Source organism: Boleophthalmus pectinirostris, unplaced genomic scaffold (genome assembly GCF_026225935.1).
Source record: "Boleophthalmus pectinirostris isolate CB_2022bp ecotype Guang Dong unplaced genomic scaffold, ASM2622593v1 HiC_scaffold_7, whole genome shotgun sequence".
In the NCBI taxonomy this organism is placed as follows: Eukaryota; Metazoa; Chordata; class Actinopteri; order Gobiiformes; family Gobiidae; genus Boleophthalmus; species Boleophthalmus pectinirostris.
The window spans coordinates 11837096-11854399 of NW_026571473.1; the positions used below are offsets into that span (position 1 = coordinate 11837096).

General features: G+C 38.2%; 1 protein-coding gene across 1 annotated transcript in view; it reads left to right on the forward strand.

Annotated features, from left to right (window-relative positions):
* syde2 (synapse defective 1, Rho GTPase, homolog 2 (C. elegans)) overlaps window positions 1-17304 on the forward strand; it is a 69421-nt gene that overhangs the window by 11255 nt on the left and 40862 nt on the right. Inside the window, exons 2-3 of the mRNA XM_020938080.2 lie at window positions 4656-4945; window positions 5621-5948. Of these exons, the coding sequence (XP_020793739.2) occupies window positions 4656-4945; window positions 5621-5948 (618 nt within the window). The remainder of the gene's footprint in view (window positions 1-4655; window positions 4946-5620; window positions 5949-17304) is intronic.

A 17304-nucleotide genomic window follows, 5' to 3' on the forward strand; every position in this document is an offset into this window, starting at 1 on the left:
GTGTGACAGCAAGGCAGACGGCAGGAAAGCTGTAAATTTGGAAAAGCGTGTCCTGGAATGTGCCTCGTGTCAGAACTTGCGTCTCGTTCGGGTTATGAAAGACCCCAGAAAGACGAAGGCATGCGGACAACAAGTCTCGCGTTACCTGCCCACATATGCGTTGGTGGCACAGTTAGCTCTTTTTCCAAATTTGTTTCCCAGGCGGAAGTACCTGAGAGGTTAAATGATCTGAATGTGACCACTGTACGAGTGTGAAAAAGTCTAACCACATGGAGAAAGTATGTGCTGCCTGTTGTACACATTAACATCCAGCTCACTGTACTTTTCCAGATACTGCCTTTTCCATTAATCCAAATAGGACCAGTATTGTAATGTCAGAATTCAGCTGTAGAGGCTCAGTGCACTCTTTGTGTTAGTCCTTAGACTGGAGAAACATGTCCGGAGTTGTGTAATATATTAATTACAGTTAATTGGATTGAGAATATATATATGTCGTGTATGTTTATTTGAGTACTTGTGACTTGTTTAGTTTTAGTATTACTATTATTTTATTCATGCCAAGGTGTTTTGAACTATTTGCTAGTGATTCATCATTTTGGACAGGTTTAATGCCATACTGTGGAACATCTAGGCAAAGCAATATTATCTCCATGGAGACAAGCGGAAACTGGACCATCTCATGAAAAAAATTACATAGTCAAAGGATATATGGTTCAAAAGGTGATTGAATAAGTAAAACTAGTAAAAACAACTGAAATCAAGATTCATTATTTGAAGTTTGAAGTTTTTTTCAATTAGGCCGATGTAGATGTTCTTTTCTGATTGTAAAGTAATATGCACATAATTCAAGAGAGAGGAGATGTAGACGATTTGCCAAGACCACCCCAAAAAGGGAATCCCATATCATAGAATAGATATAGACGATAACATTTTCTCACTTTATGAACATATGTGATAAAATCAGACACTCAAATCAGTTCCTTCTTGAAGCTATCAAAAGGAAAATCTTCCAGTGACAGAAGTTCAAGCCTGCTCAGTTGTGGTGGAGGTTGTGTTTTATAGGTTTTGGGGCCGCAGCACTTGGCAGGAGCTAGTGCAAGTCAACAGTTGCTTTGTGGAGTTAATAAAGTTGGCTGATAGTGCTGCCCCAGGCTCCGTCAGCACAGTGCAGAGGCAGCAATCATTCCCCGGTGGTTTCTTTCGCTCTAAGGACCCCTCTGTGTGCTGCTTTCAGGACTAAACCAACCAAGCACAGCACTGGGCTCAATGTACTCACCAAGTTACGCAACTCCAGCCATGTGATTTTTGATTTTACACTGGCTTCAGATGCTCACATGTGGAGTTTGAAAGAGACGTAAGATAGTACTAGGTGTTATACAGGCTTTTTGGTCACCTTTGTGTATTTTTCTTCAATTTTTTCTCATTATTATTTTTTAATAAAGCTGAAATAACATAACATAAAATACAGAAAAAGGCCAAAACAAACTACTCAAAGGCAAAGATTTAACAACAAAAACTCACAGTAAAAGATGAATATAGACCCAAAACTATACTATGCCACTGTTTTTCCACAGCTCCCACCACACCACTCAACCTTCCTAGCATCTTTTTTATCTGTTTTATTACTACAATAATAATCATAATCGTGTGTAGTTTGTCTGGGTCTATAAGGTTGGTCCTCTACTACAAAAGTGTATAATTAAGCAATTTGGACAGAGAGATGCCTCACAATTAATGGAATATGAAATGGTTAATTATTCAGGCACAAAATTTATTGTAAATACTCCATGTTTTTGACTAGAAAACATTATAACATGCTTTTTTTCATGGAGATGTTATTGCTTTGTCTGGAATGTTTCAAAGTATGGCATTAAACCTTTCTATCTTCATGGAGACCAAACCAGATCAAGTTACAGGTCAGATCTGTGGAGAAGCAACTCCACTCACAGTCATAGCACCTGTTTTTATAGGTATTTTTCAGCTATTAAATCACCCGTAATTTCATAAATCTAAGGTAGATCTGTTTAATATCATACTGTGGAACATTCCAGACAGAGTAGTGACATATCCATAGAAATAAGCAGGTGATGGACTCCAACCTAAAACTTACATAGTGCACCTTTAAAGCCTTGTAATACATTTCAACTGCGTTAGGTGAAAATAATTGTTCTATTGTAGATGGCGTGCGTGGGGGTGGGATTTCAGGTGAAAAAGGAGAGGTTGTCATTAGCGCGTGCAGAGGGGCTCTACGGATAGTCCCGGATCAAAACAGTCTTTTAACACACGAGCCTCCTGTACATGTTACAGCAAGAGTCTGCCCTCAGCTGCTACCTCTGCCCGTCGCTCACTAATGCATACACATGTTTTTCTTTGTCCTATTTTTCAGGTCAATAGAACATGTAATATTTGACACCTGTCTTGTGTGAATAGTTTATTGAAATATAAAAAAATTCCTGAGGTAGAGCTGTAATCTAATTTACAGTCATTGATTTTTACTATTAAGATTATATAAATGAAAAAATAAAATAGTGTTGTCATGATGCTAAAATTTCAAATACGATTTCAGTACTAAGGAATAGACTTGATACTCAGTGTTATGACCCAGGTAGATCAAACATATTAAAAAGGACCCAGGAGGCGAAAGGGTTACAAAAGTAAAAGTTGTTTTTATGTTTAAATAAATTTAAATTCACTTTAAAAATGCCAAAACCACTCCCATGCCCAAAAACAAAATAACAACTGAAAGATGGACCTGGTGAGCTAGGCAGACAGAACAAAATGATGCGGCACCGGGCCAACCCCGTACAGAGCTGTAGAAGTCGGTACCAACATCACTAACCTGAAGGAAAAAAGACAACCCCAAACTAACCTAAGGCGAAAACAGGACAGCATTTTACCAATTCTGATGCCATAATGATAATAAAAGACAGTGTTTATTTAGACTATAAAATGTGATTTTCAACATTAAAGGTGCACTGTGTAACTTTTTGGTTGGTGGTCCATTACCTGCTTGTTTCTTTGGATATGTCATTGCTCTGCCTGGAATGTCCCACAATAAAATTAAATAGTGTACCTTACATTTTCTGAATTACAAGTGGTTTTATAGCTAGAAAAACAGGCATTTTTTGTGTGAGCAGAGTTGCCTCTCCACAGATATTACTTGTTAGCCTGATTCATCAGTTGGTTTCACTTTGTAGAAACCGTCTGACCTCACAGCATTGGAATTCTTTCGCTCAGCAGTAGGCAGGTACTTTTTTTACGTCACGTATGTAATGCGCAGCTAATGGGGCTAACTGGTACATTAAGCTTTTCCCAAAACCCATTGGAAGAAGGGCAATAACGTCTTTCCCTTTGATAAAAATTCACCAAACATTCTCTTTGTTCCAGCTTTAAATCCTCGATCTTGGGAATCATTGCCAACACAGAATATATGGCTCTTTGCTGATTTGCTGGTGCCCAAACTTGCCCTTCCATGGTTTGTGCGAACCGTGTAGTGTATTTTGATTCCTGACCTAGTCGCTGGAGAGAAATGAAATTGAGTGGAGGCACTAGGTGGCGGCAGCCTGGCTAATGACCTGTAACCTCACCAAAGAGAAAATCATTTGACGGCCCTTTCACCAGAAAAATTACACAAAGCACCTTTAAATAATAGTTCTTTCTTTTATCCCATATATTTGTGTGTGCTTTGTGAGTGTGTGTGACTTTCTTTTATATTACCATGTGATATTACATCTGTGTAATTCCTCAGTTGTCCAGTTCCTAGTCCATGTCAATTAGTATGTAGTTTCCAATACTTTTGACAATCCCAGTATAAACAAGTCAGGCATCTTTGCTCTTGTGATCCTGAATGGAAAAGTCTTGTTTTTGACTTGAAAAGCCCACATCATCAGCGTTTGTGTTATTGCATATATGGCCACTGGCTGCACTTACCATGAGCCCCCTGCCCCCCTCCTTTTCAAGTCAGTATTTTCACAGCTGTAAGACCACTCTCTGCTTTTTTGTTGCTCCAGTGGAAAATAGCATGCGTGTATCTTTTGTGCTGTCTTCTTTGTAGACCCATGCAAATCCAATGGAGGCTAGTTAAAAGGATGCTTCAGGCTGTATGATGGAATGAATGGGGTTTACTAGGTCATAAACATCAAACAGGTTCATTGCGTTGGTTAGCGAATGCAAAATAGGCCAAAGCTATGATGTGGTTGTTTTCATTATTGTAAAGGAAATTACTTTATATTTTCGTCATAACATGTTTCAGTTGCTGTGGTTTCTTGACACAGATGGTTTGTAAGCAGATTAAAAAAAAAAGAAGATTAAAGAGTTAAGTTTACATGATTTCAGATTTTATAATATTTGTATAGATTTGAAGATTTTATAATAAAGACTTGATAATAAATTTTCAAGTCTGTTATTTAAATTTGAATTTTTCAACCTTATTTTAAATCTATGAACAATTTTTATCCCATTCACAGATAATTATACTTAAAATATTATCTTGATTCCTTTCAGAAATCTTATGAAAACATGTAATTGAGTATTAAAAGCCAAAATAATTCAAATCAGTATTAATCTTCTGAGGTTTGGATACATTTTCAGACATTCTAGTAAGTAAAAACTCTATAGTTGCCCTATATTTACCATGTATTATTGCTACTTTCCAGCCTTTATAGAGAACATCCAGCCCCCCTCCTGCGCTAACAGCCGTGAGGGGGCCACAGAGACGTCAGGATGGAGGCCTCCGCTCAACACCATCACTGTGTCCAAGAAGCGCAACTGGCTGCAGCAGAGCTCACTGGGAAAGAGCCATTTCAACAAGGATGACACACAAGGAATCATGGGAGCTGAGGAGGAGGGGTCCCATCTGCAGCACCCCTCGCCCAGCCCATCTCCAGACCACCTGAAGAACACAGGATCCGCCCCATCACGCCCCGCTCGGCTGCTCCTGCCACAGGTAAACACTGGATGTAGTTTGTGTACTTAGTTTGTCAAATATATGCTACCAGTCAAAAGTTTGGACACCATCGCATTCAGTGTTTTTTTTGTTTTTTTTTTCATTATCTTGACAACTTTCTACATCTTATATTCTTTGCTATATAATTTATATATCTTACTTCATATATTTGATGTATCTAATGTGTAGAAGTAGAAAAATAAAGAAAAAAAACATTGAATGAGAAGGTGTGTCCAAAATTTTGACTAATGGTGTATATAAAACATTTTTGTATATTAGCAACTACATGTCTAGTAGTTACTGTTAGATTAAAAAAATTGAAGGAGCACTGATTCATATTTTTACGGTTTTGTGCCACCTCAGGCTATTGGAATGTCAAAGATGCAAACATGTGGAGATCTGTATAAAAGCTTTGTGGTAAATAGATGAAGCGTGGCCTCATCACATGTAACTGTAAACTCATTGCGCTTTTACAGATATTATTTATATTGTACACAAATAAGCATATCTAAACATATTCAAACATGCTGTGGATTTGGAAGACTCACAACTATCTGTTTTCTTAAATGAGGTCAAGTCTGTCAAGCTTATAAAAACTAAGAGAACATAAAAGAAATCATAGAAAGCATCATAAAATCACTCATATACCTAATCATTTCTCGTTTCTTCTCTCAGGTCAACATCGGTCAGGTCAGACTGTCCCCTCACCCACGCTGCGTTGACCTGATGGAGGAAAACGATGCGGACGATGAGGGCGATATTTGGTACAACCCCATCCCCGAAGATGACGAGCCGGATCACTCCCACGGCAGACCCTCCATCAGGCTGCTGCGCCCACCCCGAGAGAGAGGGGGAGGAGTGGGGGACACCACAGAAGCACCCATAGAAAACCCCAGTGCGGGAGACAGCTCTCAACATTCCGCTGAGTCCGTACATGTGCACAGGCAAATACTGGCGTGCAAAAACCAGGAAGACTGTGGCCCCTCTGTCAGCAAACCCATAGGTAAGTCAATCACACCCTCCCACACACTCATTTCCTATACTTTTTTTTTTTCTTTTTCAATTTAGTCCCAGAATATATTTAACGTTAGAGGCAATTACTGTCTGACGAGTTGTCTCCTGGCAGATTTTTGTGGTTTGGAGCTGATTACTGCAAGTGTTGAAAAGTCAATCAGTGAATCAACAGAGCTATTACATATTTCAAAGTCTTCAGCTCAGAGCTATTGGGGGGAATAGGAGCAGACAGGAGCTGGGGCTGTCCAGTCATATCAACATATATCAGCAGCCCTCATTAGTGGAGCTTAGACATGAGACAGAAGGTATTTAAGGCTGGCATTCCTCAAGAGAAAATGGTCTACTACTACTACTACTATTATTATTACTATTATTACTATTAATACAACTGCTACTGCTGCTAAACTCTACTTCTCTACTAGCACTAGATGTTTACATAATTATTTTCCCTAATTTGGCCTTGTCAAGTTGAAGGTGTGCTATGTGACTTCTCTGTTGGAGAGACTGCCATCTACTTGTCTCCATGGTGATGATCAGTGTTGGGAGTAACACATTATAAAAGTAACAAATTACTGTAATGCACTGCTTTTTGGTGTAACATAGTAATGTAAGGCATTACAGGGAAAAAATAATAATATTTTACTCAGTACAAATGTCAGTAATGCATGCTACAATGCTTTTTTAACCTGGATTGAAGTGGTGGGTTTTTCTACATACAAATTCACTAAAATCACCGCGATATTAGCAGCAGTGAAACGCCAGAGACGCACCCGCATAGACCGTCAGGTAACCACGGGCAAAAGGACCAGCGCAGAAATCCGCGCTCAACGGCGCTTACCGCAGCTGATGTCCGATTGCGCCTTGCAGACACCCTGTTCCACGGGCTCTGGGTTCTCTCAGGGGCTGTCCTAGATTACAAGTTCTAGTCCAAGATTAGTCCTGGTTTGGTCCTGGTTTTGTCCTGGTTCAGTCCATACACGGCGCAAAAGTTCAGCATCTTCGCAGTTATTTTGGTTACTATTACTTAAAAGTAATACAATAGTAATGTAATGCCTTACATTTTAAATGCTGTAATATTGTAATGTAACAAATTACATCTGCATGTCTGTCTTGAATTTATTTCTTGCATTTGTTTAATTTTTGATTACCACCAAAAAAAACTCGAGCAGACTCTCCTCTTCACAGAACTAGCCTGTAACTTGGCCTGGTAGCATTACCTTCTTGTCTCTGTGGAGGCAGATACGTTTAATCTCATACTGTGAACCATTCCATTCAACTCAACCAGACCCTCCACCAGACAGACCATAGTACACCTTTAATTATCGGTGTACATAATGTGACAGTGTAAACATGGATTATTATGGATTACTTACTGTCTACTATACTATACATACATCCCTCTGTTGCTAAGCGCTCTATTTTGGCGTCTTCACTGTGGTACACGAGCGCTATAATGATGACAGGCAGCACACTTCTTAATAAGCTCAGGCTGCTGTGTGAACTTCCGACTTTTGTTCTCTGTGATGTGGGAACATGGTCGTTTGAACCAATTGGCACATCTTCTGCTGAGCCTATGATTACTACTTTTGACAACACTTCACTATGGCACGCAACAGTCATTTATACTTTTAGCTTAAAGGTTGACAGCTAATGGTTTTAATCTAGCATGCACACCAAGTGGTTTAAGGACCACGCAAAGGAAATAAACAAAAGCATTGTTTGTATCATGGCAATTAGTCAAATTAGTATTAAACTTTTTTTTTTTTATTTCAGGGTAGATGAGAACTGCTTTGTTATTTACTCAAAAACAAATAAACAATGTATTAAACATTATAAAAAACTAATTTCAAATAGAACCCATTTGGCTTTCCAAGATTATCTAGATTTAAAACAGATTTAAACCAAAACTATTTTAGGTCTATGTATAAACTAGGACTACACTATTGCTGTGTTAGTTCTTTTCATTTTTAGCCAAATTACACGATATCTTTGTGAGTTGTGTTTTGTTTCATGTTTAACACACAAATCCTGCTTTTTTAGGCTCCACTTTGCTTTAAACTCCATACACTTTCACTAAACTAATATGGATGATTTCAACACTGGAATTTACAATCTTTACTGAACGAAAGGTAGAAGGTAGCTGGTAACTACCATGACAAGACTACACAAGGTGGAACGGAGCATTTTGAGCTTTGGAGATGCAGACAAACTAATAATAAAGAGTTAATCAAACATGTATAAATGAAATAAAACACAACTCAGGGTATGTTTGTGAGGAGGTAACAGCATTCAAACATGTCTTAAAGCTCACCAGAGTCACTTTTGTGTAAAATAGGACCTTTAAGTCATGGAAACCAAACCTACCTATCCTTGACCAGGCCAGTCAAACACTTGTATAACCGCTGATAAACTGCTTCATTGATGGCCTCTAAACGGCATGCTCTTGTAACATCACGTGCTACTCTTGTCCTGGGAGACTTTCCTCACAGGATTAGGATTAAACTAGAGGACCTTTTGCGTCTCAATGTACTAACCCGGGACTGCTATTAATCGGGGTGCACACAGCTAATTAAATGGAGGCTATTTCAGAGCTTGAGCCTTCTTCTCTTAAATTGCAGAGAGAGGCTTTCATGCGGTTTAGTCAGTCGAGAGGGCGTAATCAGAGGCTCGCTCCACAATCCTAAGCTGAGCAGGAATGTTTAATGTAGTGTGTGTAGAATGTTGACCTAATTTTGTTTTGTCTTGGACTGAGCAATGGTTAACCAAAAGACGGAAATGTTTCTGTAAAATTCTTTACAATAATAGCACTTCTCAACAGTTAAAAGGCCTATATTACACTTTTAAAAAAATCAGTTATAATGTCGTTTAATTACAAACATACCTGGAGTTGAGTTTTGTTTCATTCTCATGTTTAACACACAAACTCCGGAAATTTAGATTCCCAAATCAAAAACACTCTCTTCCTCCTTATGATGTCATGTGGTAATACAGTGCTCCATTGTGTTTTTAAACTCTGTACGCCTTCAGTAGAATTATTTGGATGATTTCAGTCTTGGAATTGCCAGGGCTTTACTGAACAAAAAGCAAAATGTAGCTGTTAACTTGAAAACTATCACTAAATGACATCACAAGGTGGGAGCAGAGCATTTTGAGCCTTGGAGTAATTGATAGTCTTGATAGTCCTGATTAGAATATTTCTGATCCCCCTCAAATCTATCATTTAACTGCTGCTTATAACTACTGGTACCGCTACTGTCAAATACTACCGTTGAATTTAGGGGAGTTTTTGTTGAAGGTGAACTATGGTGCCTTTGCCTGGAATATTCTATAGTATGGCATTAAACCTATCTATCCCCATACAAACTAAGAGATGGAGCTACCAAGCCAAGTTACAAGTCAGATCTGTGGAGAAGTGAGTTTGCATAGGGAAGAATACATCTATTCTTTAACCAGTGTCTTGAAAAACATGCAAGGTACAAGTTGAATGCCAAACTGTGGAATAACCTTTAGTACATGGCATGAACTTGGCTACTTTGCATTTTTCCCCTGCTCTCCGGAACTGCCCGCCCTGCCCCCTCTGACTCTTCACTGTTGTTTACTTTGCCATTGATTCCAGTAGTTTTTTCAATACCATTCTACTCTGCTCTGCAGCTAACACAGGCAGCCCCCAGCCATGGTACGAGTCCTATGAGGGAAAATGCTGGTGTAGAGCAGGGCTGGATGATTTGTGGAAATTAGCTTATTGTCAATTTTCTAACCAGCATTACAATGCGATTTATGTTTTAATTATAGCATAATTCAGCAAGGAGACATCAGGTTACAGCACTAAACTACATTGCAAGTCAGATTTGTGGAGATTTGCCCATTTGCACTGAAGGAATTGCTGGATAATGTTAGATATGTTTAATGTCATACCATGGAACATTCCAGGGAAAGCAATAACATGTCCACAGAGACAAGCAAGCAGCGGCCCTTCACCAGAAAAGTTGCACAGTGCTTAAATGCACCAACTGACAAACTAATACAATCATAAGTATTTGAGAAAAATGTTTGTGCAGATCTAAACTACAGGGTTAGACGTTTTTATGCAGAATAAGACAGGATATTTAGATGTTTGTAGAAGAAATTATGGTACTTGCGATGCCAGTTTGCTAATTGTATCTACTCAGACAGCTATTTTGATTAGATTGCAATGAATCTTGTAGACCAAAAGCTTGGCTGCAGTGTGTACGCCGACCTCATGACTGAATCAAAGGAGATAGGAAGGAGGTAGGAAGTTGAAATGATCCTCTTGTTAAGTGTAGTTACAAGCCTGGTCTAACATCACAAAGCTGCAGTGGAGCTTTTAGGGCTGTGCAATGACACTGCAGTGCTGTGTGAAGGAGGGGAGTGGTGGGCTGTGCTCGCTCCACCCAGTGTTTAGTGTCTGATGAGGAGGTACCATAGACTAGAAAACTGGGAAAATGAAATGTAAACGTGTAAGAACAAGGTTTTGGAATTTAGTGTCAGATTTTGAAGGGAAAAAAAGAGAAAAATTAAATGAAAAATACTTTAGGGATTTTCGTTATAAAATGTGCAAATAAGGATAGAGATGACATGTATTTTTATAATGCTGATACTTATAATGTCTAAATATTGTATAGATATTGGTAGGGATGTAACAATATGCAAAATATCGTGATATTTTATTGCCATAGTTGTCACAATAATATTGTGGACCATCACAATATGTCGAATTACAAGTCTCTTTGCTTAAATTAAAAGTTATGGTGCAGCGGTAGCTAAAAAAAGACTGAGGGAACTACATAGACCATGATCCTGTGCTCCATTTCAGTGTAGACTAAAAGAAGAAATAACAGTTCTAAGCACTTTTAAGTCTTCGTTCTTTGGATTAAGTCTTGCCAAGGCATTTTAAGAGAAAAAAGTATCATATTATGTATGTTGTGAAAATATCGTACCGAGAGGTTTGGATATTGTTACATCCCTAATTGTGAGCTTCCCTGCCATATCGTGAGCTTTCCCATGATATTTCAGTAAATATCATACCGTGAGGTTCAGACCGTGACGATATTGTATTGTGAGACTTGGATATTGTTACACCCTTAGATACTGGGTTTTATTTAACATTACAGGGAGTCTGAGTACTAGAGAAGGCACTATGCCTTCTTCTTCTTTACATTAAACACGGAATTATGCTCGTTTGTGTTACCTACGAATGATCTACCATGAATCTATCAATAGTGTGCTTTATCAGTTTAAAACAGCTTATTGCAAATAAGCTGACATAATGCCTTAAACTAAAAGCAGTGCAGTTTTCTGCTTTAATCTCATATATCCACAACAACAACAAAAAACTGTAAATGTAGTCCTATAGACCACCCTGGAAGACAGCACCTATACTGCATAATTGTGAATACAATTTGAGTACACCACATCACTGCTCCTCTCACCACATTTCTGTAATCGCTCCTCTCTTCCTCGAGAACAAAAGCTTTTGATGTTGGCTTTACCAGAACAAAATGAAAGCCCCTATAGTACCGACAGAGCCCAGCTATTTTCAGCCCCTCCACATCTTTTCATGACTGTTATCTGTAACTATTCCATTTTATGCGTGGGTCTAAAAATGAGACATGCCTTTCTATGACTAACCATGAATACCATTGTCTGCTGAATTAATGTGTATGTAGATGACCCCACTGACTATAGTATTGCTTGTGCGGCTGGCTGCCTCTGTTTCTTAGACCGGATACACTGCAGACTCCTCATGTGTTGCCTATTCAGTGACTTTTTGTTCATCTCAAAGCTCTATTTGTATGGAAAATAATGATTGATGGACTCTGGGGGTGGTGGACCTTGGCCCTTGGTTCTTTTACAGCTTATTTGAGGAATCTTGAATTGAGTGAGTTCTCAGAATAGATATTTTGGGAGCTACTTGTTTTGACCCTTTTTGGTGGGTATTCTTTTGCTATTTATGAAGGAATTTTTTGAATTAGCTATTGTCACGATACTTGATTCTGGTACTTCAAACTTGATCTGGTACTAAGGAATACACTCAATACTCAATACAGATTTCGATACCACAATGATAATTAAACACATTCTTTCTTTAGACAACAGAATCTTATTTTCAGCATTAAATTACAGTACTTTAGTTTATTTTCTCCAAGAGCGTATACTAGTCTAAGTGCCCTTATACTTTTTCTGATAAAATTCAAGATTATTCTAGAGCTATTCAGGAAAGGTTAATTTCTGTCCCATGAATGGGACTTTTTTGTATCAATACCTGCTCAAATAAGTATCTAGTTTGGTTACTAGTTTTAGTATCTGCTTTTCAGTTCTTTTGACAACCTTAGTATACAAGGCCACTATACAATGCATATCTTGATCCAATGCACCTTCGAATCGATGCGATATATTTCAAAACGATTCGATACCTTTCAATAAAAATAAAGGCTAATTCATGACTGTAATGCTAAAAGTCTTTGTTAAACCACTTCTTGTGCAAAGTGAATATGAAAAACACCCATTTTACTCATCAAACTGTGAAAATGTCAAATGTGTTGCATAAATGATTTTCCTTCCTCTAAACAAGCAACAAAACTGTAGCACTGTAACAAAATAATTTTGTAAAATACACCAAAAAATACTCTTGACTATATATCGATACACCAGCCCACGATATCCATACTGTATCATCACATTAAACAGTACGATATATTGAAATATTGATATTTTTGAGCACCCCTATTAGGAGCTGTAGTTTTTTTTTGTTTGTTTTTTTTTTCGAAGTAAGATGGTTTCTCCAACATCTGAGCTACTTACATGGCTTAAGCTTATCTATAAATTAGAACTTTTTGTATTTTTATCTGCATGTGAAAATTGCTGTTTAAATCAATTTACTAACTATTTTAAACTGGTCTGAGAAACTCATAAACTATGTAAAATATATTTATTTAATTTCATTTTATTCTAGTATGTGTTGTTTTTCAGTCATACCTTGTGCTCAAATAGTGTAACTGAGTACTAGAGTATTTTTAAACCTTTTCTTTTCCATACTTTTTGCAATAGAATAAATGGTCCAGAGGCATTTGTATTTCCTGCCCAGTATATTATTGTTAAGTCATAGTTATTCTGAACCACTAATTCCTTCAACAATTTTCTCCAGTTTAACATTTCTGATCTGATCTGAGTGTTTGAGAATTTGTCCCTGCAGCAACTAAAATTGCATAAACACAAAAGGAACATTGGTAAACCATAGCACGGTTGACTTTAAAGGAAGTCAACAACAAACTGTGAGAAAAGAACTGGAAAACTCAAAGCAGATTCCTGAGCTGGCCGGAGATGTGAAGTCCAGGCCACATAGTTTCTGCAAAGTTCATTCTTTCCCCCTTGTTATTCGAAAAAGCTGAAACAACACTAACTACAGCTCAGAGGGATAGAGCATGGATTGAAGATGGTGACTGTTGCACTTACTATAAATTTGGAGGAATGTTATGTTTAGCCCTGTGTTATTTTAAGGTTTGGTCTTCTTTGATACTCACATGGGATACAAGACTTCAGTTGGCTTATCTGTAGTTAGTGAGTGTATCTTTAAGACAGATGGCTTGTTGGAGCGTTATAATTCCTTTTCATGGTGGTATGTCTAGTGATGTAATCAACATACCAATTAACCAATGAAATGACCTCATAATCATTCTTATGAAACTTTTCTGGCACAGAAAGTTCCACATTATGAAAAAGGTCCTATATTACGCAAAACTGACTCTTGTGAGCTTTAAGCCATTTTAGAATGTTGTTAACTTCATTCGCACATGTTTGGGTAAAACTTTATTATTAATCTATCTCCAAAGCTCAGAATGCTCTGCTCGACCTTGTGATGTCATGAATAGGGAAGTTCTTAAGTTAACAGCTACCTTTTACCTTTTATTCAATGGAAATGGGCAATTCCTGAGCTGAAATTATTCAAATGATTCTAGTGAAGGTGTATGGAATTTAAAAAAGACCTTGGAGCACTTCCTGTATTGCCTCATGAAAAACTCAGAACTCTAAATATGCAGGAAATCTGTGTTAAACATGTGCAAATGAAACAAAACACCGCTCCGAAAATAGAGTAATGGGCCCAAACAGGTAATGCATCCAACTTGCATATCACATCTTTGCATAGGAGAGCCCTCGTAAGTGTTGCAGAATTTTTCAGCTTGTTCAAGAAAGGGTGGAAGTAAAAGACTGGAGAGCAACTGGATGTCTTAAGCAAGAGAAGTTTATTTACCATCAATAATACGGGCCCGGGGGGACATGAAAAGTCAACATACTGATTTCAAAAGTGAACATAGTATGATCTTTGAGTGTTCAAGCTCCTTGACTCTGCTTTCAAAGGAGGAGGTTTATAAGCAAGTGTGGTGAGACTATAAAGGGCAGTAGGCACCAGTTTGTCAGCATTTAGTGAGACCATGAAGGCCAGTAGGCACCGGTTAGACAGCAATATGCCACAATTTGGGTAATGGTATGCCAAGGGAAGATGATCATGTTAGTAAAGCTCCTGTAAGTCAATGTTAAAATGAGAGATGTACGATGTATGTGGAGGATAAATTACTTAAATTTTCTTACAATAAGTATGCATGGTTATGACCCACAATAAAAGTTACATAGTGTGTCTTTAAGGTTGTGAAGAGGAGCCTGTGCTTACCATTTTACATCTCCTGCACTGCATGAATGGCCGGTGTTGTTAGTCATAAATTTGCAGCTCACATGTAACCCAATAAACTCCATCCCTAAAAGCTACTGGGACATAGTGTTCATACTGATCCCATTCACGCTCTACATATCAGTGCTAACGTCTTAAGATTAAATGATGATTGAATTAAGATAGAGTATCAGTGCCATCTTTGAAGTCAGCCAGCAGTCATTCCAGTGCCTCTGGCCTAAGGCTGCAGGTGGGACAGAATTAGCCTCTGCTGGATGGGGACAGTTACCAGAGAAGAGGCAGCAGTGTTAGTACTGTAGTTACATGAGGCGATGTTGGCTGGGCTCCATGTTGTGGTAGTGAGAAGGTCCACATGCTTGGAAATATTAGCTGGTGTTTTGTAACCATTTAATAAAATAGTTTTGGCTTTCCACAGTGATTTAGAGTAGAGATTGGGAAAATTGATTATATAGTTTTGGAGATGTGCAAAATTAGAATTAGGTCTGTGACAATAATTACTATTATCATTCAATATATGAAAAGTGGAACAATATGTTTTGGGGCTCAGTGCTCTACACATTACTATTTGCGTTTTTTGTATTACCAAAAAAAAAAAAAAAAAAGAAAGAAAGAAAGAAACCGGCATGCAGTGTAGAAAGTAGAGGAGACTTGTTTAGCCTTCAGACATGTATTTACCCTCACGTTTGTTAGTTTAGCAGCGCTTCTTCCAAGGCTGCAGTTAAGCACACACATTCAGTACACAGTAACACCAGTGAGTTTTATATCAGTAATAAGAGACGGCAGCTTCTTGATCTGTCCAAGGCTTATCAGAGTGTCCCTTTCGTTGATTCAGACAGCACAGTATCAGTGTGACATTTGGCTTGAGGACTTGACATATCTTTGAATACTTAAAGGTCCTACGTATGTTACACAAAATGGATTCTTGTGAGCTTTTACCCATGTTAGAATGTTGCGATCTCCTCAAAAACTTACCTGGAGTTGTGTTTTGTATCATTCACACATGTTTGAGTGATCCTGCATTATTAGTCTGTCTACATCTCCAAAGCTTAAAATGCTTTGTCCCACCTTGTGATGTCATGAAGTGGCAGTTTTCAGGTTAACAGCTACCTTTTACCTTTGCACACAGTAAGCAGGACTAAATATGCAGGATTTGTGTGTTAAAAATGTCTGAAAGAAACAAAACACAACTCCAGATATTTTTTCAATGAGGAAACATTATAACATAGATCAGAAAATAACATAATATGGGCCCTTTAAATGGTAAATGATGGTGTCAGTATAAATGCTGTGGCATGGGTAAGTGTTATTCTTTTAGTTACAACATGGTCAGAGTCTAGACTTTTTGGTGTTGCAGTCAAGTTAATTAATAAAAATGTGACGTAAGGTTGCTTTAAAAAGAAGCTCGGGTGTTTGGGACCCAGAGATGGTTAGAGTCTAGCCACAGCCACAAGGCCCCGCCTATGATATTCATTTTAAACTTCTTGGCCTCTAGACATATAAAAGCATTTTCTGTGTACTTTATGATTTCTAGAGTTTAGAAATGTAAAGAGCTGCCAATATACATTACTTTTTCTTTTTACATTATGTATAGAATGCCTTATTAGCCCAAGTTAAAGGTGCACTGTGTGACTTTTCTGCTACCAGTTTGAGATGTTATTACTTTGTCTGAACAGTATGACATTAAATACATCTTTCTATAATTGAATTAATGTAAAATATAGTTTAATGCCAGACTTTGAAACACTACAGGCAAAGCAATAACATCTCTATGGAGACATTCAACAGTTGAATCTTCAACAGTATGGCATTAAATGCATCCATCTACAATCGGCTACATGCAAAATATATAACTTAAATGCTATACTGTGGGACTTTTCAGGCAAAGCTCTGTATTTCCATAAAGCAAGCAAATGACAACCTTCACTACCAGAAAAGTTTTTAAATTCATCCCACTTTCTTCGAACCATTTTACAGCTCAGTTTTTAACAACACGTCAGATAAGGATCATGTTGACTGTTGCCTCTGCACCTGCCAAATGCCCTACCGCGAAAAGCTCTGCTCGTAAATCCCTAGTCTTTGTCAGGGGTTGTGAGTGGCAAGGTGCAGGGGTCACACTGTGTCTTTATATACATACATTCTAGCATACACGGCCTCTTTGTGATACAGTAATCTGCTGAGTGCCTGTGCGTGTTAAAGAGGAGGGGGGAGGTGGGTCATAGCAGCACCCATCTCAGGTGTCACCCGGTGGAATGCGGACCTTTTGCACTTTGACCCGTAACATGGCCCCGGAGGGTTGGGTGTCAAACCATCGTCCCTGAACCACGGCTAGTGAGGTGTAGCGTTTCTCCTCTGGATGCTGCCACGAGGCTAAAGGCTACAGAGGGCGCAGCTGCATGATCCCTATGCGTGTGTATATGTGGGTGTATGTTTGGGTGTGTGTGTGCGAGAGAGAGAGAGTCATTTAAGTGCATGGCAGGTTTTCATTTGATTTAAAGGTGCATTGCGTAACTTTTCTGGTGGAGGATCTGTCAAATTCTTTTCTCCATGATGTTATTGTTTTATTATCTGGAATGTTTCACAGTATGATATTAAACATTTTTTAACTTCATGGAGACCAAACCAGACCAAGTTACAGGTCAGA